Genomic DNA, 25756 nt, shown 5'->3' on the forward strand with positions numbered 1-25756 from the left:
AAGCATATAAGTATGAAGGAATTTGAAGCTCTTCATACATAGTGAAGGAAGGAGGACCCTTCATCACTGGGTTCCATATAAACAAACCTCCCAAATGTACATGAATATCCCATAAGTCACAATTCTTTAAGGGCTTGTTTGGCAACGAGAATACAAGCGGAATAGGCATATGTAAATTCTTAAAATTAAAAATTCTTCGTTTGAATGCACCAAATTGGAAGTGGAATACAAAGTAAAATAGGAATACGTATACCAATTTTGTTCAAAAAATGGGGTTTTGCAATTCCACCCAAATAGGTGTTATTGGAATACGTATTCCTATTACACTTTTATTTTATTTTAGAAAACATAAATTTCGGGGTCCGCAAATTCCCCATCAAATATTGGCTGAACCAAATAGAGAACAAGAATACGTAGCCCCATTTTCTATTCCAAAGTATGTATTCTAGAATAGCCAGTCCTATTCCCCTATTCCTATTCCCATAGCCAAACAGGGTCTAAAAAACAATTTGAAGCGCATCTTTTGAAAAATTCCTTTCCTGAAAACTTTCCTGTTCAAATACTCATAATATCATCCACAGAATACAATAATATCATCCACAGACTACAATAGATCAAATGCATTAGAAAGAAATGTTGGCACAGTTTTGACTGGAATAAAACACATGTCGTACATTGGTGCAAGAGTTTTTTTCCAAAATTACTATATTGGTAGCACTCTATAAAAAAAATATCACTCCCATGTCTTCATCTGTCATAACATAATCAAATGTGACTTCCCTTGCTAGAGGAGGAATGAACAGCCTAGAATTTTGAGGATTATAGTCAATGAAGTGCTTCAAAAAATTGTAATAAATCACCCAATTTTCACTATCTTACAAGCCTTCGTCCAGCTCAACTATGGAGCCACTTGCTGCTGATTGTGCCAAAAATTGGAAACAAGTAAATATAAACCGAGGACCTGAAAATGAATTGGAATCCCCAGTGACATGTTAAAGTCGAAACAAGTATATATAAATCGATGCCTTGAAAAAGACAAAAAAAATGAATTTAGAATGAGGGAGCTCTGCTCACGGTTTTCAAAACCGTGTCATCTGTTTTTGAACCTATGAGATGCACCAGGAGCAAATAGACAATTGTAGCGAAATCATCTTCCTCAGAATCCACAGATGCCAACGCCATATACTTTTCTACAACATTGTTTTTTTCGTAAATCACCGTGCATTAATTTCAAAGTTCTTGTTCCACACACTAATTTCAAGGTTCAGAACTAGCTGGTCCAAAGTCTCTATTCAACTTCCACAAAACAAAAATTGATGCAATCCAACAAGAATAAACATCCTACTCATTGATCAACATTTGCACAAAAATAGGAAATGAGCACATTTAATCCTTGGCTAGCACGGCACGAAGGAGGGATTTCAGATAATAAAACGGAACACATGCAATGATGTAACTTACGATCCAAACATTCCTTGGATGGGCTTGTGTTGGTACGGCAACTTCCTTGAAATTTCTCTCTTCTAGTGTCAAGCCTTTTCTCTGCAAATCCAAAACCTTATTATGGCCATTAATTCTCCTGTAACGCAGAGCTCTGCCCAAGATTTCCAAACCTTTGCTTCCATTTACATCATTTCCACTCACGTCTTCCAAGCGGACGCTAACTTCACTCATCTTCAAACTGGTGGATGAAATTCTGCACTTCATCTCAACGATACATTTTACAAAGTTCTTGCATGGCAATATGCCCAGTACAGCAGGTAATAAGCTGCCAAATTGCACAAGAAATTTCACTCTTGAAGCCGGCTGTCTCTGCTCTGCCAAGGGAATCCAACTTGAAAGATTAGCGGTCTGCCCCGTTCTCTTGTTGATTAGAATCCAGCTCAACTTTATATTTTCCATCAATTTCCTCCATATTTCACCCTCTTTTCTCACCCCATAGACTGAAATGATTGTGGGCAAACCATCTCCATCAGTATCCATGACATCTTCAAGATTAATGATGTCAGTCTGGAAAGGGGATTGAAGGAACCACCCTGGACAATCGCCTGCAAGTGGAACCCCCCACACGATCTTGGAAAAGAGGGGTTTATTATCGTAATGCACATCCACAACCCACATTAAATCACTAGACTCATGAGCCTCCATGCTACCATCATGCTGATTATAATGACTTGGAATGGCCTCATGATCAGCAGAAGATATATTAATAACAGAGAAACTATTTGCGTAGAATTTTTTAAAGCCACCGAGTGAAGAAGAGATGAGATTTTTTAACAGTGGGTTTTGTGTGGAAGGCCATCGAACGGAGCACGCATCTTCCCACAAACTCTCCTGGCTTGAAATGGAGCAAAACTGTGAAGAAACACAGGCCGCTTTTGCAAGTGTTTTGCTATCCACACGACCTAAGATTTCTGTGAGAACATAGTCGTCTAAATTAGTCATGTTGAAATTGGTACTTCTCCCAATCAAACCAGTCTTATAACTTCGGAGTTTCTGAGACGCGAGAAACTCAATATAGTTATGTTTGTTGCCTTCCCTTTGTTTTCTTGAGCTGATTGAGTCAAATTGGTTTGGCTTTGGTGTTTTCGAACGCCACTTTCAATAATGTTTATTTCTCAGTACGCAGAGTTCGCATCCGAATCTTTGTAAAATTCATTAATCTCGCGTTTTCTAGGGGAACTAAAATGATTTAAACGCGTCGGTGTGAACGCTAGCTTGTCTTATGCTTTATTTCACAAGTTTTGGGGGGGTGTATGTACGTCGACTTTTGTGTTTCAAATATCGAGTCCTGTAATATATTTGTACTATAAATTAATTAATTCATTATAAAACGAAAAAGCTTAATAAATGTTAGTCAAAGTCTACTTGCTTTGGAAATGCTTGAATATTATATTTTATAAATAAATTATATTTATTAAAAAATAAAGTTATTTTTATTTTGTTTTTTTTTTTAAATGTCATAAGAATGTATTGTTCTATCATATTTAAAAGAAAACGTCAATTTTTTTAAATATTAGATTTCTTACATTTCAGACATGACATTAGTTTGACTTGTAAATATTGACAAATCCTCGAAAAGGAATCTTACACTTCACTTGTCCTTATTGTCTAATTGTCTCTATTAAAATAGATTATGTCTAATCTAGAGCAAATCCTTTTATCACCTTTATGAAAGTTTGACCAAGTGAACCATATACCCTTCGACTAACTCTTCAAATTAGTAAGGGGATTTATAAGATTGATTTTTCCCATTAGTTTGTTACATACAAAATGTTCATTATTTCTACATTCAAATTTTAGCCCATTAGACTTATCTTGTGCCCTTTCTACCATATTGAAATCTCCAAAAGGAATCCAATGAATATTGGGAAGAGATGAGAGCCATTGCCAATTTTTTATTATATCATAATGTTCATTAAGGGCATAAACTAAGATAATGCCAAACTCAAATTCACTTGTTTTAAATGAAATTCAGGTAGCTTAATTGCAAGGAGAATTGCCCCATTGGTTAATTAGCTTCTTCCACCTAGTCCCCACAAAAATCGATGGTCCACTCTTATCATTAGGATGTTTGGTGGAAAATGCATAAGAAAATTTCCAAATATATTTTAGTACAATATCTAATGCAAATCCTAGTGATTTAATTTCTTCTAATAGAATCACACATCAATCTCTTTAGCGTAGTTAATAAATATTTAAATAATATAATTTATTTTAGAGGATTTTGTCCCTCTGACATTCTAAGAAGTGACTTTAAATTTATCCACAGCAATAAATTATGTATCTATTTCTACAAGGGCCTGAAAACATCTAAAGAAATTAGGAATCTTGTACCTTTCCATTCTGGAAGGTTTGGGATTTCCTCCTAAAATGGGAGGAATGCCTCTCTTTCTTCTCACCATTTCTTCTCCTTCCAACATAAGGGGGTCATATTCTTTTGGTTTCATTTTCTCCCTTTTCCTTTTATTATAATTATAAACAATAGTGTCATCCTCAACTAGGGCCCCAACATTGGAGACCTCCTCTACTATAGGTCTACTAAGGAGATAACTAGTTGTATCTAATTTTGAATATGGTAGTTGCCTTGAAAGTTTTGATAGATAGGTTGTAAATATCCTATGGCTCTAAAGGAGAGTAACCCTTCCTTAGTTGGAGGAGGTAGTGGTGGGGTGGCTAGAAACAAAAAAATTGAATAGTCATGTAATCATTACTCACTATTAAGATAATCAATACTTTTTTCAATGTGGATATCAGGTGGCTCACTAAAATTAGATCCCAAAGAACATACTTCAAAATTCTTAGGGGGTTCAACAACTATGGGAGTTGCAATCACTTCCCTTCCCAAAGAGAGATAGAGAAAGGATTCAATACTTACTACATTGATGACACAATTTTAGCACATTTAACCCTCTCTTTGATATTCCATGGGGCCAACTATTGGGCATTGTGAGGGAAAAGGACAAGATTAGAAGACTTAAGGAAAAGACCAAAATCCAAAGATTGCACTTTTGTTAAGGATTGCAACTCCTTCAATGGAGAAGAGTAATTAGTGTCTCTTTAATATTATCTAAGGAGTCTCAAGATTTGTCAACATCATGTATTTATTGTAAATATTTAGGATCTAAAGTAATTTCATTGGGGCAAGGGCGAGAAAGTTGAGGAACAATGACATATTTGATCTTTGGAGGCAGCTTAGGAATATTGGCTATTGCTAAACTTCATGTGGAAGACTTCATTTTTAATGGGCGTAGTCTTTCCTCCCTTAGCCCTCCCTCCTACATATATAATAGGCATTGAGACTACCCATTTACAACACTAGGTAAACAAGGGGAATTTCACCAATCCCTAAACATGTATTATGTGGGCCTTCCAGACTAGTGTAATTGTAGGTTAAAATTTTAATATCCAAATTCAAAACAAAGGTGTTGGATTGGTCAAAATTTAAAGATCTTCCAATTGGTTCTATCAATAGAAGGATAAGGTTTTAGAAAAAGGCTGACAATTGTAATCCATCTATGGCTTGAAAGGGGTAGAACTTCTTCATTAGATCCATCAACTAGTGTACACCTCTGGATTCACAGTTCCCAACCTTCTAGAATTGTTTATCCATTATGGCCTTTTGGGAGCTAGGGTTACAAAAGATTAATTTAAATAAGCCCCTTTACATCATATAGAAAAAATAATTCTTATGCTCTAGTTTTTATCCCCAAACTCGTTTCAAAGCTAGTTATTTAAATAAATTCTTGACAATGCATTATTAAAATCTGTAAATGGAAAAAAGACATTGTTTCATAGTCTAATATTTTCCCTATGATTTAGACTTTCAATTGGTCATTAGGTTTAATGATAAATTTGGAAAATGCTACATCCTTACCTCTACTTCCTTCCACTTCTAGTTGAATGACAAAATATATCTCTCACCTAATGAACTTTTCATATTCTCATAGGGTTCTAGTTCCTTGTAGAGCTAGTTTCAAGGATGTTGGTCATCCTCCACCAATCTACAATTCAGCTCCTTCCTTTTACTCTCCATCGTGTGTAGACTATCAAAATGAATTATTGGAATGTGTGGGAATTTAAATCACCAGGTCAAGTACATGGTTAAGAGAAGGGAATGCCACCTAAATTAAATGTTTAAGGTTTCTCACCCTCACATTTCCTAGCAAGGCAGAGGCCATTCATTCCTTATAAATTGATTGTGCAAGTTTGTGCCATTGTTTTACATTAGGATTCTTTGATACAATGAAAATATTTTGTAGCTAAAAGATTCCCATCCTTATACTAGATATCATAACAGAACATTTTGTTTCTCCCATAAAAAATAATCTATCTCCCTAATTTCTTAATTGTGTTTGTAATTTTTAAATTATTATGTCAGGCTGGGGAGTTTATAGATTGGTGTAAAAATTTATGTAACCGTTGTAATGATGTAAGTTGAATCAGAAATCTTTAAATGGTGTATGTCATAACATGGATACATGAAAGATGAATTGATGATCAACATGTAAATGTTGTATTCATAATTATTGTTAATGATTAGTTTGACTTTTCCACTTTAATGTAAGTGGTTCTCTCTTGCATTTTCTATTTGATGATGATGTGACACATTTAGTCTAAATGTAGTTCTTAGGTGAGTTTTAAGGGAGATTTATCTTATAGCTAGATTTCATTCATAAATAGATCTAATCCTTTTCCCCTTTAATTATGTGCCAACCAACTTTGGAGAAAACTATATTGAAAATTTTAATTGTTCTTTTTCAAAGGCCTTTATAATCCTTGGTTTTGCTGCAAATTAATATACAATAATTTATAATTTATATGTATTGACTAATTTGTTCTAGAATCTATAAATAATTTATGCAAATAATATTTCATTATTAAATGAAAAAGTTGATGTATAATATTAGTAATCATTTCTTCAGTTGGGTACCTTGATTGGGAATATCTTGTAGTAAAACATGAGGTCATGAGGTCTACTCCAAGTAGTACCAATGGATGTCTAGTAGTAGCATCATTAGTCTCATTAAAAAAATTATGCAACACAATTTAGTGTTTAGGGGTGCTATACCTAATTCCTACAATCCAAGAAAATTAGCAAACATTTTATCTAATAATTCTCCATGTATTTCAATTGTTTATCAACCAAGTCATATGGGTGATCTTGCTTGTGTGGGTTTTTGTGTCTACATAATCCAACCGAATGGGATCTATCTGGATTGAGTATGGCCATATCAGATCTGGCTAGAACTATCTAGGTGTCATCCTATGTGGCACTTTCTTTCATGGTTTTTGCAATTATGAAGAACTTAACACTTCAGAGGCCAATTTCATCATCAAAATTAGGATTTCAAAAAAAATAAAAACTACCACTGGATAGAGCTTGTAGTCATAATTATGCCAATATTAATTTTTTTTTATATGTGACCTAGTATTGATTAAAATAATTGCAAAATAATGCAAGTAGGTATTTCAACATTGAAGATGATGCACATTCAAAAAAATATGAAAATTAGTAGATGATAATGAATTTTTTTTTAAATGATTAATTGTTCTAGAAGAGGGACTCCTCTTCAATAATATATAACATTTGTAATTGTTAACATAGATTTAGTAGGGAAAAGATGGTGGGAATGAAAAATTGTTAAATTATGAAAAGTTCAACTTTAAATAGCTATAATAGACAAAATATACAATATTTTTGAAATTTTATTTTTAATAGTTCTAGGTGCACATTTGGTCAACAACATAGTTCAAATTTAGATGAAAATACATTTATCTGCAATTATCCCTAATTTTCTTTATTTTTAACACTGTTAAAAAAGGTCATTGAAAATTATAAAAACATACTATTTTTATTTTTTAATTTTTTTAAAAAATAACATACATACACTTCATCCTTTTATACACATTTCATTAGTTTACACCAACTTAAAATTAAAAATAGAAATATGGTTTTTACATTGTTGAAGTTTAAAACTTTTTTTGATGTTACCCTTTTCCTTTGTAAAAGGGTGACACATGTTTGTACTTTTACCAACCTATTGCCAGACTTGACATAGTTAGAATGGTATGGGCTATTGCAGCACAAAATAAATGGAAAATGCATCAAATGCATGTAAAGTCTACATTTTTTAATGGCCTTTTGGAAGAAGAGGTTTATGTTAGATAACCTTTAGGATATGAGATTGAGGGACAAGAAGATAAAGTCTACAAATTAAATAAGGTATTGTATAGATTGAAACAAGCTCTGAGAGTCTGGTATACCAATAGGATGGATGAATACTTGAGTAGAAAAGGATTCAAAAAGAGTCCAAGTGATCCAACCTTGTATATAAAGGTCAATCAAGAAGGAAAAATGAAAATCTTTATAGTTTTCATATATTTTGATGATTTATTTTTTCCCAAAGATCCTTCTATAGAGAATTTTTAGAGTTCCATGAAAATGGAGTTTGATATGACTGATTTAAGATTGATGAAGTATTTTCTTTGTATTGAAGTTACCAATAGTAAATACATAACCTGTAGTACTCTGTCTAGTATCAATATCCCCTACCAAATCTAAATCAATATAGCCCTATAACTTAGTAATAGAGCCCCCAAAGTGTAAACACTTATTGGATATTCCTCTCAAGTATCTAATAAAATAATCTAGCCATCATCATTCAACCTCTTAAAATAAACACAATGATCTAATTGAAACCTACTATATCCATGCTCATGCATAAAACTCTCAAATTTCAAATGCCATTGCCGAGGTGCTTGCTTCAAGCCATATAAACTTTTCTTCAATTCACACACTAATTTCTCCTTACCTTTGACTTCAAATCCCTATGTCTAAGCCATATATATCTCTTCATCCAAATCACCATGAAGGAAGGTTGTTTTAACATCAAGCTGCTCTAAGTAGCCATGATACTCAAAAACAATATGGATAGAAGTCATTTTATTAATAGGAGAAAATATCTCATCAAAATCAATGCCCTTTTTCTGTGCAAATCCTTTTACAACTAACCTTCCTTTAAATATTTTCTTACCTCCATCGTCATCTTTTAACCTATAAAATCACTTATTCTATAAAGCCCTTTTACCTACAGGCAACTTCTGCAAATCCCATGTCTTATTTTTTAGCAAAGAGTCCATTTTGTCTTTCATTGTAGACTCCCACTGAATCTTAGTATCCACCTACACAGCTTCATCATAACATTTAGGTTCACCATCATTAGTGAGTAAAATAGAACACAAAGAGGGAGAAAATCTTTTTCAAGGTCTAATTAGCCTTGTTGATTGTCTAACATTCACTGGTGTGTTTGGTATTTGTTGTCGCAATTGTTGTACATCATGAGGAATGGCTAGAACATCATCTTTTGTAGTATCATCAAGAACTACATAATCATCTTATTTTTTCTCATGTTGCTGCAAAATATCTTTATACAACACTTTCTCATTGAATATGGCATCCTTGCTTCTTACAATTTTACAATTTTCAAAATCCGGCCAAAGCCTATAACCAAATTTATTAATGCCATATCCAAAAAATAAGCATTTCCCTGACTTAACTTCCAGCTTGCTTCTATTTTCAGAATCTATGTGAGCAAATGCTTCACAACCAAAGTTTTTGATTAAAATTAACTCGCATTCTTACCACTCCATGCTTCCTCAAGAATACCACAACCCATAGGGGTAGAGGGACCTCTATTAATCAAATATACAATACTACTGATAGCCTCCACCCACATGTGTAAGGGCAACCCAACATGCAACCTCATGCTCCTTACATGCTTCATTATAGTCTCATTCATGTGTTCAACATCTCCATTTTCTTGTGGAGTCCTTGGAACATTTTTTTGTCTATGAATACCATTATTGGACCAATAAGTTTCAAATTCATAACTGTAATACTCATCGCCATTATCAGATCTAAGACATTTTAATTTCTTACCAATCTTGTTTTCAACCAAGCACTTCCATTTCTTAAAAGTTTAAAATAAATCAAATTTTTGTTTAAGGAAATAAAACCATACATTTCTAGTTTCATCATCGATGAATGTTACGTAATAATTAGAGCCATCAAGGGAGGATACCTGAGCCACTCCCCATACATCAGTATGCACAAGCTCTAATTTCTCCCTTTTATTTTCCTTTCCAGTCTTCACAAAACTCACACTCTTTTGTTTTCCATACACACAACTTTCATAGAAATCTATATTAAAACTTCAGACCTAGTAAAACTTTCTTTGAATGAAGTACTTTCATACTTTTCTCACTCATGTGTCCAAGTTTGTTGTGCCATAGTATTGTATTATAATCTATCATAGCTATTTGTTCTTCCTACTGAACTACAACAACTGTTCCTAAACATTCATTTTTCTCTGAAACAATTAAAGTAGAAGGAACAATATGATCTGTACAAAGATATAAGGTGCCTACTTTGAAATATTTTTCTATTACAAGGGAACCTTTTGAAACCTTCCAATTTTTATCATTGAAAGTAACTATACAACATTCGTCATCGAGTTTCCCTACTAAAATTAAATTCCTACTTAGCCTTCAAACATGTCTTACCTCATGTAGTAGCCAATGATTCCCATTTTGCAACTTAATCTTAACTTTTCCTTTTTCAACAATCTAATCGGGTTCATTATCTACAAAATAAACAAGCACAAAATCCCCTTTTACATAATCAATGAAATAACCTCTATGAGGTGTAGCATGAAATGAAGCACCATGATCTAAAACACATGAATCGTCAACACTTTCTAAAGACAGAAGCAAAGCATCCTCTTCAAATTTGTTACTTACCACATTTTCCTCCTTGTCTCCATCTGGTTTATCTCCTTCATTTTTCTTTTGAGTCCAATAATCTTTCTTTTTAAGCCCTAGTTTTCCATATTACTAGTAGCCCTTAAGTTCTCTCAATTGAGACCTCCTCCCCTTTGACTTTCCTCTTGATTTCCTATGATTTTCAGAATTACTTCCTCTCTCAATCATTCTCCCTTTGCTTTGTGCATTCAAAGAACTTCTTGATGTAGATCCACCTGAGGATTTCCTACAAGTTTCCTCACTCAAAATAACACTGACTACATCATCATATTTTAGGATACTAGATCTAGGAACATAATTACTCATAGCCATTTCAACTTTTGGGCAAAGAACACAAAATCAAGAGAGCCCTAATTTCTTCGTCAAAATTGATACCCATAGAAAATAATTGACTAGTAATAGTATTAAACTCATTTAAATGATCTGCAATAGATCCACCTTCTGTCATTTTCATAATAAATAAATGCTTCATAAGAAATATCTTATTTAAAGCAGAGGGCTTTTCATATAGTTTTGCTAGGGTTTGCATCAACTCTTATGCTATCTTCACTTTTGTAATATTAAATGCCACCAATGGTTCTAGGCATAATCGAATTCTTTCAGGTGTCTTTCTATCCAAAAGATCCCAATTATCATTATACATAGATCCCTGATTCTTGGTTTTACCTTCTAATGACTTCCATAAATCCTTCTGATAAAGATTGTCCAACATTTCCATCTTCTATAACTAAAATTTTTTCCCATTAAACCCTATCAACCCTTAGCTTGCCCTCATTTTCTGCTGCTCCTACTCAATCATGAGACTCCCACTCAACTGTGAGACTTTCTTGCAAAGGATAACTAAAACACAACCTTGCTCTGATACCACTTGTTAGGATTAAACCACAAAAAGAAATAAAAATTAAATACAAATATAAGCAAAATCAGAAAATAATAGATCACACAAAAAAGAATAGAGGAACCAAGATTTAGCGTGGTTCACACAATACCTGGGCTACGTCCACCAAATAGCAAGTCCAATATTATTATGATCCAATGATTACAACCTACTTACAATCTGTAATCCCTTATAGCTCAATAGTAGGACAAGAAACAATTTTTGCATCACCACACTAAAAGAGTCCCTAACCATAAGCCCTTTTATACAAGTTTTTTTACCACTTTAGGGTTATAATTAAAAATTACATTTTGGCCCAAATTCTAGATAAAATAGGGCCCACAACTTTTATGAAGTATTTATAGTAATTTCCTAAGCAGTCACCACAAACTAACAATCAAAGCCTGATTAAATGTTTTTTGTAAGCTTAATATCCAAGTTTATGGAATCTCCTATGAGTACTCATTGGCAAGATGGAAAAAGAATCTTGAGATAAATTGTTGGAAGAACAAATTTTGATATTTTGTATACATCAATTTTAGATTTCCAACTGATTGGATTTTTTGATAGCAATTTAGCAAATAGATTTGATGATATGAAAAGCACATCTAGGTTTGTGTTGAGTTTTGATTTGGTTGTAGTTGCATGGGCATCAAAAAAGAAACTCATTGTGACTTTATTATCGGCTGTGGCAGAGTATGTTGTAGTGACAGAAGTAGCATGTCAGCATGTCTCAATGAGAATGATTTTGCCTGAGCTGCTACATGAATAGGAAGAGCCAACTCAAATATATTGTGACAATAAATCTTCCATTTCTTTATTAAAGAACCATGTTTTACATAAGAAAACTAAGCATATGAAAGTGGTAAATCAAAATGAAATATGTATGAAATTTTGTAGATTAGAAGATCAATTTGCAAATATATGATGGTCTCAGATTGGTCACACTTAACAAATTTTTAAAATGATGTTGAGCTATAGTACGTGCCGAGTAAGAGATTCAATATGTGCCAAGCAAGATTCAAGTGCCAGGTGATAAGTGATGCCGAGTCACTATAGGTGCCGAGAAAAGTATATATGTCAAGCTAAATAGAATTACTATAGGAGCCAAGTGAGACAAAATTCCTATATGTGACAAGCATGAGCAATTAGTAAGTGCTAAGTAACACAGAATCAACATATGAGTTTGTGCCTTCACAAACTCAAATGTAAATCATTTTGGAGCCAACTCATTATTAATATCAAAGGATCTTGAAGATAGGTTTGAATCTTTTATGTTCCCTATGTAATCAACATGCAACCAATAAGAAATATGGAGAAAGCATTCAACCAATAGGAAAAGTGAAAGAATTGAGCAAGAAAAGAAGAATGAATATTGATCATAGATTCATACCTTACCCTAAGTCTTTGAAAACTTTAAAAGGAGGAGGAAACCCCATTATTCATGTATGCATGTGAGAGTTCATGGGAGAATGCTAGAGAAATGTAAAGGGGTGTAAAGACTTAGAAAAGGAAGAATAGCATTGCAGAATTCTATTGATCAGAATAGAGTATCAGAGCTTAGAGGAGAGACATATCAAATCAAGGAAGGATTAGAATAGCCAGAGCAAAAAAAGGATCTGGAATTAGCAATTGTAGATTGCAAGTCATCAGGTCAAGACTTTCTAATACTCTCTAGCCATTGTATTATGAATGAAAATCTTATGATGATAGGTTGGTTTGATAGCATGTTGTAAGCCTTTCAACAAGGTGCTAAATCCTTTAATAGGGTAACGTTCTAAGTGAGTGTTTGTAAATCCTTTAACCAGGTCACTTTTAATAGAGTGTAAAGTCTTTAATAGGATAGGCCTTTCATAGGGAAAACCATTGGACATGGTCAAATCTTTGTAACCTTAAATAGTTACATATTGTTATAGTGATAATTTGTGGGTGTCATCCCCGTCCAAGTTTTACCTTCTCATTTTGGAGGGTTTATGGGTGACCAAAACCTTGTGTTATCTATTTTCATGCATGTCTTTATTTTTCATGTTAAGTAGATATTGTAGATGCATGTGAATGATCTCAACTAAAATGTTTCAAAAAGTTAAAGTTAGTTACTTTTGATTCATCCCCCCTATTAGAAGTAAACCTTCCCACTTGTAAATTCCAACAATGGGTATTAGAGCCAAGTTCTCACAAGAAGGAGCCTTACAGCTTGAAGAAAAGATCTATAAATGGAAGTCTACAAACTTGGGAAGGTCATAGAAAACTAGGTGATTGATATACAACTTGCTTTACACACTTTGGAAGAAGCTAGTGAAGAACTGAGAAAATCTCTAAAGAGAAGAAGAGAAATTGCCATAGCTGAGAATGATACACAATAAAAGGAGATTGACACAACAAAATTGTTTACAAATAGAGATTCCAAAGAGTTTGATGTAGCAATAGTAGACCTAATGGAGAAGAGTAGAGCTCAAGTAGAAGAAATTAGAACATTCAAGATTGAACAAGAATCTCAAGCCATGATGCTTTGTGAAGTGAGTGAATAGAAGAAAAAAGCTATTGAAGATAAGGCTATGCTTGAAGAAGACAAGAGAAACCTTGCCAATAGATTGGAGAAAAAGTCAATTGAGCTTGCAAGAATTTCCAATATGTAGCTAGAAACCCTAAGTCAGATGATGAATACACATCATGAACTAAATGTCAAGGATATTGAGATCTCCACAGTGAAGATGCAAAATGAACAACTGCAAAATGACCTGAAAAGAGAGAAGGAAATTGCAAAGAGCTTCAAAAAACCTAATGAGGCTATCAATTACTTTAAACAACTACTGAAATCACTAAGAGCTAGTAATGACACTTCAAGACTAGGATACACCAGCATTCAACAAGGAGAGTTATCCAAGACTACAGAAGAAAGAAGTAACAAAGGTAAGAACACTAAACCTATTGGTCATTCTTGTGGTAAAGAGGAACATACCTCTAATGTATGTAGGAGCAAGAATCCCATTAGCATGACAAACCTAAGAATGTGAGTCACTATCACAAATGCAACAAGCAAGGATGTTAAGCACATGACTACAAGACTAGGACTATCAGAACACCAAGATTTGAAGGTCACTACTATAATTGCAAGAAATATGGACATAGAGCTTTTGAGTGCAAAGAAAAGCCTATGTGGACACCTAATCATCTAGCAAAGGGAAATAATCATGGACACTACTAAAATTGGTACTACAACACTAGGTATAACTGTCACTACTGTCAAGATTATGGACACATCCCTAAGAATTGCATAAGAACACATTTTAGTGGAAACTACAGTAGATGGCTGAGCCAAACCACATGTTTCAGTTGTTTAAAGATTGGACATATCATTAGGAATTGCCCAACAAGGTCAAAGACACCCAACTCAAAGATTAATAAAGGAAAAGAGAAGGTAGATGTTGAACACGTTAGAGGAGAAATGAATAATACATGGAAGAAGAAAGATGGAAGCAACACATCAAATGAAGGGATCACTTAACCTACAAGGTCAAGTGGTCACACTTCTTCCAACTAAGCACAATAAGGCATGTGGAACTGATATACAAAGCTTTATCATAGATCAGTTCCAAAATAAGCAAGTACTGAAAAGAATAGATTAACATGAATAGAGATGCAAAGCTAAAACTTCAAGTTTTCACTAATGTTGCCAAGTTAGAAAAAGTTTCCTTCAGAAGCTAAGTAGAATCCTAGTACAAGCCAAGTTGATTACCAAAGTTAGTAGAAGCCAAATGATCAGCTGCAGCTGAGTGGTAGTAGAAGCTGAGTGAAGAGAAATTTTAGTTGAAGCTAAGTGAGGGATACTTTAGTGGATGTTGAGTGGTGGAAATACAATGAAAGCTGAGTAATGTACAAATTCTTAAGAAGTCAAGTGGACAACTGTAAATGCATGAAGCATTAAATGCTATGAAAATAGGGTATATGATAGCATTTTGAAACATTTTTCTTCATCACAAACAAAGAGCAAAGACAAAGAAGAGTGCTGAATGACTTCAAAGTAGAGAATTCAGCATTTGAGTAGATTTCAATAGTGATTCAACACAATTTCATTGATTCAAGGTATTTACAATAGTGTTGAGCTACACAATTTTACATTTTCTTTGTGTTCAAACCATAGATAGCATAAATGACCTCCAGTTCTAGGAAACCATAAGAGAAAGAGTCATTTGAAGTCCAACTAGTGTCAAATGAAGTGAAACAACCTAATTTTATTCCAATACCTAAAGTGGCATACAAAAACAACCTAGTCGGAGCCCTATCTATTATACCTTCTAAGGTATTTATGGTCGAAGATGTTAGAAAATGTTACAACTACAAAATTGGAGCCATGAGAGATATGGAGATGGAGTGTTGAAAGAAGATTACCAAATCATTGAGAAGAAGGGTTTGACTTACGCCCTAGAATTCCCCACTATCTTCAAAATAGAATGCATTAGAATTGTACATAGCTGGATTCATGATGTAAGTGTATGGCTAGAAGATGGCCTGGTGAAATTTTAAAAAAGGATTATAGATAGAGTAACAAGGTATCCAACCCTATATCAACCAAAGACCCTTAGAAGTGATTCCAAGGAAGCAATTGAGAAGAACACAAGTGCCAAATAGAACAAGAGAGGAATGACTATAGATAATATCCAAGACCCTCTTGTTGACTTTACTGTTAGGGTTATTTCTCCCAAATTTTATCAATCTAGCAGACTTAATAGTGTACTATGAATTGCATTAGATGTTGGTTACAAACTAGTGAAAAAGGATCATACTTATGATCTTGTAGAACTACAATTGTAATAGATCAATGAAAAATTAGTAGCAATAAGGAGAACTAAGAGAGCACAGTGCAAATTTGGTGCAATTTTGATTTTCATATTTTTCTATGTACATAGTAAATTTTCATCCTTTGGAAAAGTAAGCTTGAAAACCAACAGGTCTATAGTAGGTCAAGTGAATGAATATATTGAACAAATGGGAGCTAATTTTGAAACTCTTATGACAAGTTATTTTGAATATTTCAAGAAGACTATGAAATAGACATTAAGGATACCAATTTCATTGGTAGAACAACATGTAAACGATGTATTTTTTCTTGTAGACATTGATTATACTTACATACAAGCAACCATACCAAGTTTTAGATGGCTAAGACCTCTTGGATATGAGATAAATATAGATGAGGCATCTACAGCCACAACTGGACTATTAGTAGAAGAAGTGGACAAGAATGCACCACATTTTGGTACTTATGATGTGGTAAGGTCAAAGGTAGACATGGAGTTTAAGACTACCTCCACACTAAAGAAAAAGGAAAAACTTGTGAAGAAGTTAAAGGCTAAATTTGGTGAGGGCACTGTTGAAGAAGAAGAAAATGAAGAGGTTGAAGATGATTAAGAAGAAGAAGGTCAAGAACCATTAACACTAACCCAAGGCATGGGTGAGGATGTAGAGGAAGAGGAAAGTGCCAAGTAGGAAGTACCTAAGGCTGAACCCAAGAAGAGAAATTCACAAAAACAACCTACTACACAACCCAAAGGGAAGAAGAGAGTAGCTAAGCTAAGCCCAGCCAAGCCTACTACAAGGGTAGACACTAGGGCAAAAAAAAAAGTGGGAAAGGAATAGGAAAAGAAAAAAGCCACAGAAAAAGGAGGGCTAGTAGAAAAGAAAAGAAGAAAATATGTTGCACCCCTAGAGTCAGATGAAGAAAGGATAGAATCTAACAATAAGCAATTCAGAGTGGTTAGTCACACCACCAAATATAATATTGAAAATGCCTGTGATAATATAAGGGATAATGAAGAGTTAACTATTTTAAAGACTATTGATTTTAATTAGTTAAGTAGAGAAGAGGAAAACATAGTGGAAGAATCTATCTACACTATGATGGCCATGTTCCAGACTACCCCACTTGAACTATAAAATTTTATGCCTAAGGAGCTAACCTCCATTGTTGAAAATAAATGGCATTATTGCCTTAAAAAAAGAAGGAAATAAGGGAGTCAACATTGGCTCATGTAATGCTAGACCTTACAAAAGGACAAATAAGCAAGGCTAACAATAAACATGGGAGCAAATTTGCACCCAAATACAGAGCCTCCAACATTCTATAGAATAAAATTGAGGGTGTTGTAAAGAAGTCCACACAAATGTGGAAATTGATTTATCAATTGACTACTATCAAGGAAGGGCAAGAAGATCCCTTTGAAGGAATAAATGATGATGAGGAAGGAGAAGAAAATGAAAAAGAAGAAGAAGGAGAGAGAGAGAGAGAGAGAGAGAGAGAGAGAGAGAGAGAGAGAGAGGGAGAGAGGGAGAGAGGGAGAGAGAGAGAGAGAGAGAGAGAGGTAACAGTGGAGGAGAAAATGCGTAAAAGTGATGAGGCAAAAATTAAGGAGCAGCAATAAAAATAGAGTGTCCAAGATACCCAATTGCCACCACCCAGTCCTCCACATGTAGCATCTGCATTTGCAGAAACCATAATTGTCAATGATTTTCTTGACACCTTAGGTTTAAAGAACATTAATCTATTAACTATAGAGGATCTCAAAAAGATCCTTCACCAAATAGCTTTGCAATCATAGTTGTGCACAAATCTTATTTTGGTGAGTGTAGAAGAGTTACAAAAAGTTGTAGATAAAATTATGAAGGAGAAGGCGAACACACAAGAACCACCTTCACAAACTCCTACAGCTACAAGTGATCAACCAAAAGAGAAATTAGCACAAGACACAACTACTAAGGTTGACACTTCAATTACAGTAACTACTGAGGAGCAAGATAAGGAGAAAATGGGAAAAAAGGATCCTACAACACAAAGCCAAGGTGCACATCCTTAACTCTTTGTAATTGATCAAGGTAGAAGAGAAGAAAAAAAGGAGGAGGAGAAAACCCCCAAGGAAAGAGTGCAAGAAGCAACACAAACTCTAGTAAATTTTCCTACCTAAGGGACTCCTACCAAGCAGTCGAGCACTAATGTAGTACCACAGAAAATTTCAACACCAAGCTCGAGCTCCACCAAGGTAGCAAGGGTACCTCACTATGGAGACTCTACACTTGATGAAGAAATAGTCCTACCAAGTTATGACTACAAGACAATGAACTAAGCACAGATAAATGAAGTGCAAGAGGCACTAGAAAAGAAAAAGAAGTAGGAGATACTTAGAAATGAGTATAGCCAAAAGAAAGCATTAGTAGAAATCAAAGACATCTTCCTTGATGCATTCATGTATGTGTGTGAGAGTTCATGGGAGAATGGTAGAGAAATGAAAAGGGGTGTAAAGACTTAGAAAAGGAAAAACATCATTGCAGAATTTTGTTGATCAGAATAGAGTATCAAAACTTTGAGGAGAGACATATCAGATCAAGGAAGGATCGGAATAGATAGAGAAAAATGAGGATTTGGAATTAGTAATTGAAGATTGCAAGTCAGTAGATCAAGACTTTTTAATACTCTCTAGCCATTGTATTAGGAATGAAAATCCTATGATTATAGGTTGTTTTAATAGCCATGTTGTAAGCCTTTCAACAAGGTGCTAAATCCTTTAACAGGGTAACATTCCAAGTGCGTGTTTGTAAATCCTTTAACCAAGTCACTTTTAATAGAGTTTAAAGTTTGTAACAAGACAAGCCTTTCATAGGGTAGACCATTGGAAGTGTTCAAATCTTTGTAACCTTAAATAGTTACATATTATTGCAGTGATAATTTGTGGGTGTCAGACCCACCCCAGTTTTACCTTCTCATTTTGGAGGGTTTATGGGTAACCAAAATCTTGTGTTATCTATTTTCATGCATTTCTTTATTTTTCATGTTAAGTAGATATGTTAGATACATGTGTATGATCTTAGCTAAAATGTTTCAAAAATTTAAAGTTATTTACTTCTGTTTCACCCCGCCCTGCCCTCAAAAGTAAACCTTCCCGCTTGTAAATTCCAACAATATATTCACAAAAACCTCGACAAAAGAATTGTTTGAAATTCATAGGAAGCATATACAATTCTATGTGTTGTAAGATAAATTTTACATAAAATATCGGGTCAATCAAAATTAAGGGGTGGTATTAGAACTAAGTCTAATTTCTCCCATTGTCAATTGAAGAACAACTCTAAGAAAATCTAGTTGATGTTTATCATAAGTTGTTGTTGACAAAATCTGATTTTTTATATTTACCTACAATGTAAGTTTTATAATCTCCTTTCTAGAAGCATCCACAAGCCTATTATAGTGTGCCAACTCATTTCCACTTGTCTACCACCATTTGAAAAGCTAGAATATTTTGTGGTTCTTATCAAATTAGCAATCTAATTTTTAACTTACATTGTACTCCAAGTTTAACCATCTTTTGTAAGCTATAAAATATGGGAGGTTATGTGTTTTTAGGATAGAGCCATGATAGATCAGCAGATGCATGATATATAATAGGAGAGCTTTATATTAGTGTTGTTTAAATGTAATATGTACTCATATTAATAAAAGAGTTATTGAAATAGCAATTTATCACTTGAGTTCTCTGTTCTATTATGCCCTATTCTATTTTATTTTACTATTTCTATTTTGATTTCCCTATTCCCTATAGTTCAATTTCTTCTCTTTTTTCATTGGATAGGTAGGGTTTCTACAATGCCTACAAAATGCTAGGAGGCTAAAATATCAAAATGATATATCTAATTTTGTAATAGAAAAATCTTGCAATCAACAAAACTAATCCTTAAATTGAGAGGCATAATTTAAAAAAACATCAAACTAAACCATCAAACTAAGTTTTAACCATAAGAAATGATGGGGAAAAAGAAATTGAACACCATAAGTAAAGGGAAATAAAATATGAAGAAGATTGGTTCATGGCATCTGTCATCCTGAATAATTGGTATCCTGAATAATTTTCTATTAGTAGCACATGTGTCATAAAGGAGAACCACTGGATAAGGATGTGAAAAATTATTCCAAATTTTTCAATAGAAATAAAATAGACTGCAATGAAAAATCAAATTGACCAATTAGAAAATAGTTAATAATAATGAAAAATTTACCAAAAAGTATATAATATATTGATCTACACCACACATAGGGCAGGGAGGGAAAATAATTCATAATGTACAGTTTTCCAACTCCATCTCCAAATTAATTGAAAAGAACAACCCCAAAAGATTAGTCTCTTGCCTAAGAGGAGGGGGTCAAAAAGTGCATAAATTTGAAAACATATACTAACTTAAATATCCATAAAAAATTTTGAAGCCCCCTTTAAATTTTCATTCTAAATTTTGAGTAAGAATCATAGGTAGAGTAGATAAAATTCATTAACAAGAGCTGCAAGGCAGCAAAATTCATACCAAAGATGGTAGAAGTTTCAACCTTAAATGCAAAGACTCCAAAACTAACCATAGTCAAATAGGAATGACACACTCATATTTTCATCAAGGCAAAAACACACTTGTTTATCATGGCCTATACATGGGCAAAATGATTTTTATGGTACTCTTTGTATGTATGAACACATTCATATTTCAACCAAAAATACATGTACACAAGAAACTATTTTACGAATAAATGCTTTGATATTTTCTCTAGTCTTACTATTTTTTATTTTAAATTAAATTTGGTAACCAATTAAGAAACACTGTTGGATGGAAACATTACATAATCATTGATGGTATAAGTTTCTAAAAAAACCATTTCCATTGGTCACAATTTCATTCCAAGTAGGATGGTTAATTAATGGTCACAGTTTATGGAACACAAACTAAACCTAATGTGAATATACTCAATTTTATCAAAACCTTATTCCAAATAGAATGTTCAGTTTGTAGTCACAAGTTATAGATTATATAGCAAGAAAAATGTAAGAAAAATGTTGATATACTAATTTTCCAATGAAAAATATAACTTTATATACTCTGGATTCCATTGCTACATCTTAAAAAATTGCATAGATGCTCAAAAAAAAATATAACTTTATATACTCCATTCCATTGCTACATCTTACAACATTGCATGGATGTTCAAACATTGGATTCTAGGGCATTAGCTTGGATATGTTATGGAACATATGTCTAAAAGGTTACTTAGTGGAACTACATCCAAAATCAAGAGATGGAACATAGAATGCTCTAAAACATGGCCATAGACTAAACCTAATGTGAATATACTCATTTTCCAAAGAAGCACTTTAATTGAGAAAAACTTCATTCCAAATAGAATTTTTAAATTGTAGATAGAAGTTACAGATCATAAGTTACAGATCATATACCAAGAAAAATGTGGATATACTAATTTTACAATGAAAAATACAACTTTATATAATCCATCTCTTTTCATCATCTTACCACATTACATGGATCTTCAAACATTGGATTCTAGGAATTTGGCTTGGATTTGTTATGGAGCAAATGCCTAAAAGGTTACTTAGTAGAGCTACATCCAAAATCAAGAGATGGAATATAGAATTCTCTAAAACATGGAGTAATTTGAATATTAATTATATATAAAATGACAAATACTATCTAATCTTTTGTAAGTACCTATTGATTGCAAAGCATCATAAATAGTTATCATAGCAATGATGTTTATAGTGGTGAGACATATGTAATAAAATATAATTTTCATGACAACCAAAGAGCTTCAATATAATAAAGCTAATTTGACCTAACTTTATACCTAATAGATATTTGTAATAAATAATGCATGTTTCTAATTGAGAAATTAAAAACTCATATGTAGATCCCACATTTTCCCTTGAAAAGTCTTAGCATGGCTCCAATTTTCTTCTCAAAATCTCTTAATTCGGCATCATGATTAGTAAGCACATTGTCAATCATTCACAGGTCCATATCAAAAAGTTTAAAACCTATCCATATAAAAAAAAATTATAACCTTTAGAAAGACATAAAAGGTTTATAAACTTTAGAAAGGCCTACAATAATAGAAAAAATTGTTGGTCTCAAATTGGTTTTGATAATTGAGTGTCAACACACTTAATAAATTTCTAAGTTGATGCCGAGTATAATATAGATGCTGAGCTACAGTATGTGTTGAGCTAAAAATTCAACGGGTGTCGAGTTATTCAAATGTCAAGCAAATGGATAGTGCTAAGTAAATTTCAAGTGTTGAGCGATAATTGATGCTAAGCTAGTATATGTGGCAAGTAAAGAATAGGTGTCGAGCAAGACAAAATTCCTATATGTGCCAAGCATTAGTTATCAGTAAGTGCCAAGCAACAGAGAATCAACATAAGGGTTTGTGCCCTTACAAACTCAAATGATAAACCATTTTTGAGCCAACATATGATTAATCTCAAAGGATCTTAAAGATAAGATCAAATCTTTTTTAATTCCATATGATATCAACATGTAGCCAATCAAAAAAATGGAAGGAATTGAGTGGGAAAGATGGATGAATTGTAATTGTAGATTCATACCTAACCCTAAGTCTGAAAACCTTTTTAAGGAGGTTGAAACCTCATAATTTAATGAGAATGGAATGGTATGAGAATGCAAGGAGAGAATGCTAGAAAATTTTAGATAGGTGTAAAGACTTAGAAGAAGAAGAAGAACATTGCATAATCAAGTTGATCAAAAAAGAGTATCAACATTTTGAACAAAGTCATATTAGATCTAGAAGGATCAGATCAAATTTTTAGAACAAGGATCTAAAATCATTAATTGAAAATTGTAAGTTGTCAAGTCAACACATTCTACTATACTTTCTAGCCATTGTATTAGGAGAAAGAAAATATTGTGATGATAGGTTGGTTTAACAACCATATTGAAAATCCTTTAACAGGGTGACATTCCAAGTGAATATTTGTAAATCCTTTAGAAAAGTCACATTTAACAGTGTATTAGAGCCTTTAACAAGGCAGGCCTCTCACATGGTAGACCATTTATGATGGTCAAAGTTTGTAACCTTGGCAAGTTACATATTGCTTCAATGATAAGTCGTGGGTGTCATCCCCACCCTAGTTTTACCTTCTCATTGAACTCCAAATTGTGTGATCCATCAATTTTCACACAAGAGACCAACCAAAGGATAATAAGCTTAGAAAGGAACCCTAAGATATCAATCATGTAGCTACCTAAGGATCCAGCTTAGAGTGAGAAGTATTTTCAAATCATGCTTCACACTCAGAAGAAATTAGTTGTGCTTATAGCAGATGAGGTGAACATAATGGCCAAATTGATACAAATATAATCTTCTATCACCCCTCACATTGAAGTTTTGTAGAAGGAACTGGCCTATGCTAAGAATTTTTAAAGAAAGACACCAATCCTTTTACACTAGAAGGCCTAGTTCACTTTGCAGCTAAGATAGCCAACTAGCTTTAAGCACTAGAAATTGCACTAGACAATTGGGATGTTGCTCTGAAGATTGTTATGGAGCTAAATAGAACCTTTTTGCCTAAGTATGTAGTTAATATATAGAACCCTTTGACATAAACATAAAAAAAGGGGGAGATAACATTTTGAGGAGATAAAACTAAAGGGGAGATAAGGAGATAAATTTTGAGAAATAATAAAGCCAAAAGAATACAATAATTGCAAGGAAAGATGTGTAAAAGGGGGAGCAAAGAGAAAAAATGGAGTAGATAGAATGGGACATATAAGATATAATGATAAACATAATTAACATGAGAAAAATTCAGCATGAGAAGTTTTGGAGACACAAAAGGTACATCAACTCATGGGGAGATACAAATTTTTATGTATCTTCACAAAATTTTGAATAGTTTTGAAGTTTTGTACATATGTGTAACAAGATGTATATTATACTCATAGAGATCATATTCATAATGTTTATTTAAGTATTTTTGACACTCATGTCAAAGGGGGAGATTGTTGGTCTCAAATAAGTTTTGACACTAAATAAATTTCTAAGTTGATGGTAAGTATAATATAGATGTCGAGCTACAGTATGTGCTAAGCCAAAAATTCAATAGGAACTGGCTTATTCATATGCCAAGTAGATAGACAGTGCCGAGAAAATTTTAAGTGTTGGGTGACAATTGATGCCAAGCTAGTATATGTTCTAAGTAAAGTATAGGTCTCAAGAGGGACAAAATTCCTATATGTACTTAGTATTAGCAATTAGTAAGTGTTGAGTAGCACAGAATCAACATAAGAGTTTGTGCCCTCACAAACTTAGGTGTAAACTATTTTTGAGCTGACATAAGATGAATCTCAAATAATCTTAAAGATAAGATCAAATATTTTTTAATTCCCTATGAAATTAACATGCAACCAATCAGAAAAATAGAAGGAATTGAGTAGGAAAGATGGATGAATCTCAATTGTAGATTCATACCTAACCCTAAGTCTTGAAACCTTTTTAAGGAGGTCAAAACCCCACAATTTAATGAGAATTGAATGGTATGAGAATGAAAGGAGAGAATGCTAGTGAATTTTAGAGGGGTGTGAAGACTTAGAAGAAGAAGAAAAGCATTACAGAATCAAGTTGGTCAGAATAGACTGTCAACATTTTGAACAAAGTCATATTAGATCAAGAAGGATTAGATTAGATTAGATTGGACAAAACAAGGATTTGAAATCAACAATTGAAGATTGTAAGTTCTTAGGTCAACACATTCTACTATACTTTCTAGCCATTGTATTATGAGAATGAAAATCCTATGATGATAGTTTGGTTTAACAACCATATTGTAAATCCTTTAACAGGGTGACATTTGAAGTGAATGTTTGTAAATCCTTTAGTCAAGTCACATTTAATAGTGTGTTAGAGACTTTAATAGGGCATGCCTCTTACAGGGAAAGCCATTGATGATGGTCAAACTTTGTAACCTTGGCAAGTTACATATTGTTGCAATGATAAGTCGTGGGTGTCACCACCACCCCAATTTTACCTTCTCATTTTGGAGGGTTTTTGGGTGATCAAATCTTGTGTTATCATCCTTAGCTATGGCGATTTCTCTTCTTCTCTTTAGGGTTTTCCTCAATTCTTCTCTAGCTTCTTCTAGAGAATGTAGAATGAGATGTATCTCAATCTCCTAATTCTCTATGATCTTCCCAACTTTGTAGACTTCTATTTCTAGATCTTTTCTTGAAGTTGTAAGGCTTCTCCTAATGAGAACTTGGCTTTGATACCAATAAAATATCTACATTTTAATATTTTAACAATTTTGGTAGTTAAAGGGAAATAAAAACCAAATCAAGGTTCCAAGCATAAAGACCCTTGCATGCAAGCTATGGGTGTGAAGATTCTATAGTTTGTCTTGATAAAACTAAAACTAAAGTTTAGTACTATATTTCACCCTTCTATGAAAGTTAATGATGTGAAGATTATATAGTTTGTCTATATAAAACTAAAACTAAAGTTTAGTACTATATTTTTTATTGTGTTTAAATGTTTGATAAAAGCGTAAATGAATTTTAGAGCTATAGATTGGTAAGGTTTATGGCATTTTTATGGATATTGCAATCTACCAATGTTCTAAATTCTTGAAGATATTGTTGGAATAGACTAAGCCGACATCTTTCTCCTATTGCAACTGAAACAATAGTTAACTCCACCATTTCCATGCATGATTGAATATG

General features: G+C 33.3%; 1 protein-coding gene across 1 annotated transcript; it reads right to left on the reverse strand.

The window, feature by feature from the left end:
- Positions 1-1386: 1386 nt before the first annotated feature.
- On the reverse strand, positions 1387-17693 carry LOC149531277 (putative F-box protein At2g36090). Its single transcript, XM_089808313.1, has 2 exons — positions 17640-17693; positions 1387-2598 (listed from the first exon to the last, which is right to left on the reverse strand). The coding sequence occupies exons 1-2, from the start codon at positions 17691-17693 to the stop codon at positions 1387-1389; spliced, it is 1266 nt and encodes a 421-aa protein (XP_089664439.1).
- Positions 17694-25756: the final 8063 nt, after the last annotated feature.

Source organism: Cupressus sempervirens, chromosome 11 (genome assembly GCF_028749045.1).
Source record: "Cupressus sempervirens isolate cs-2001-9-10 chromosome 11, ASM2874904v1, whole genome shotgun sequence".
Lineage (NCBI taxonomy): Eukaryota > Viridiplantae > Streptophyta > Pinopsida > Cupressales > Cupressaceae > Cupressus > Cupressus sempervirens.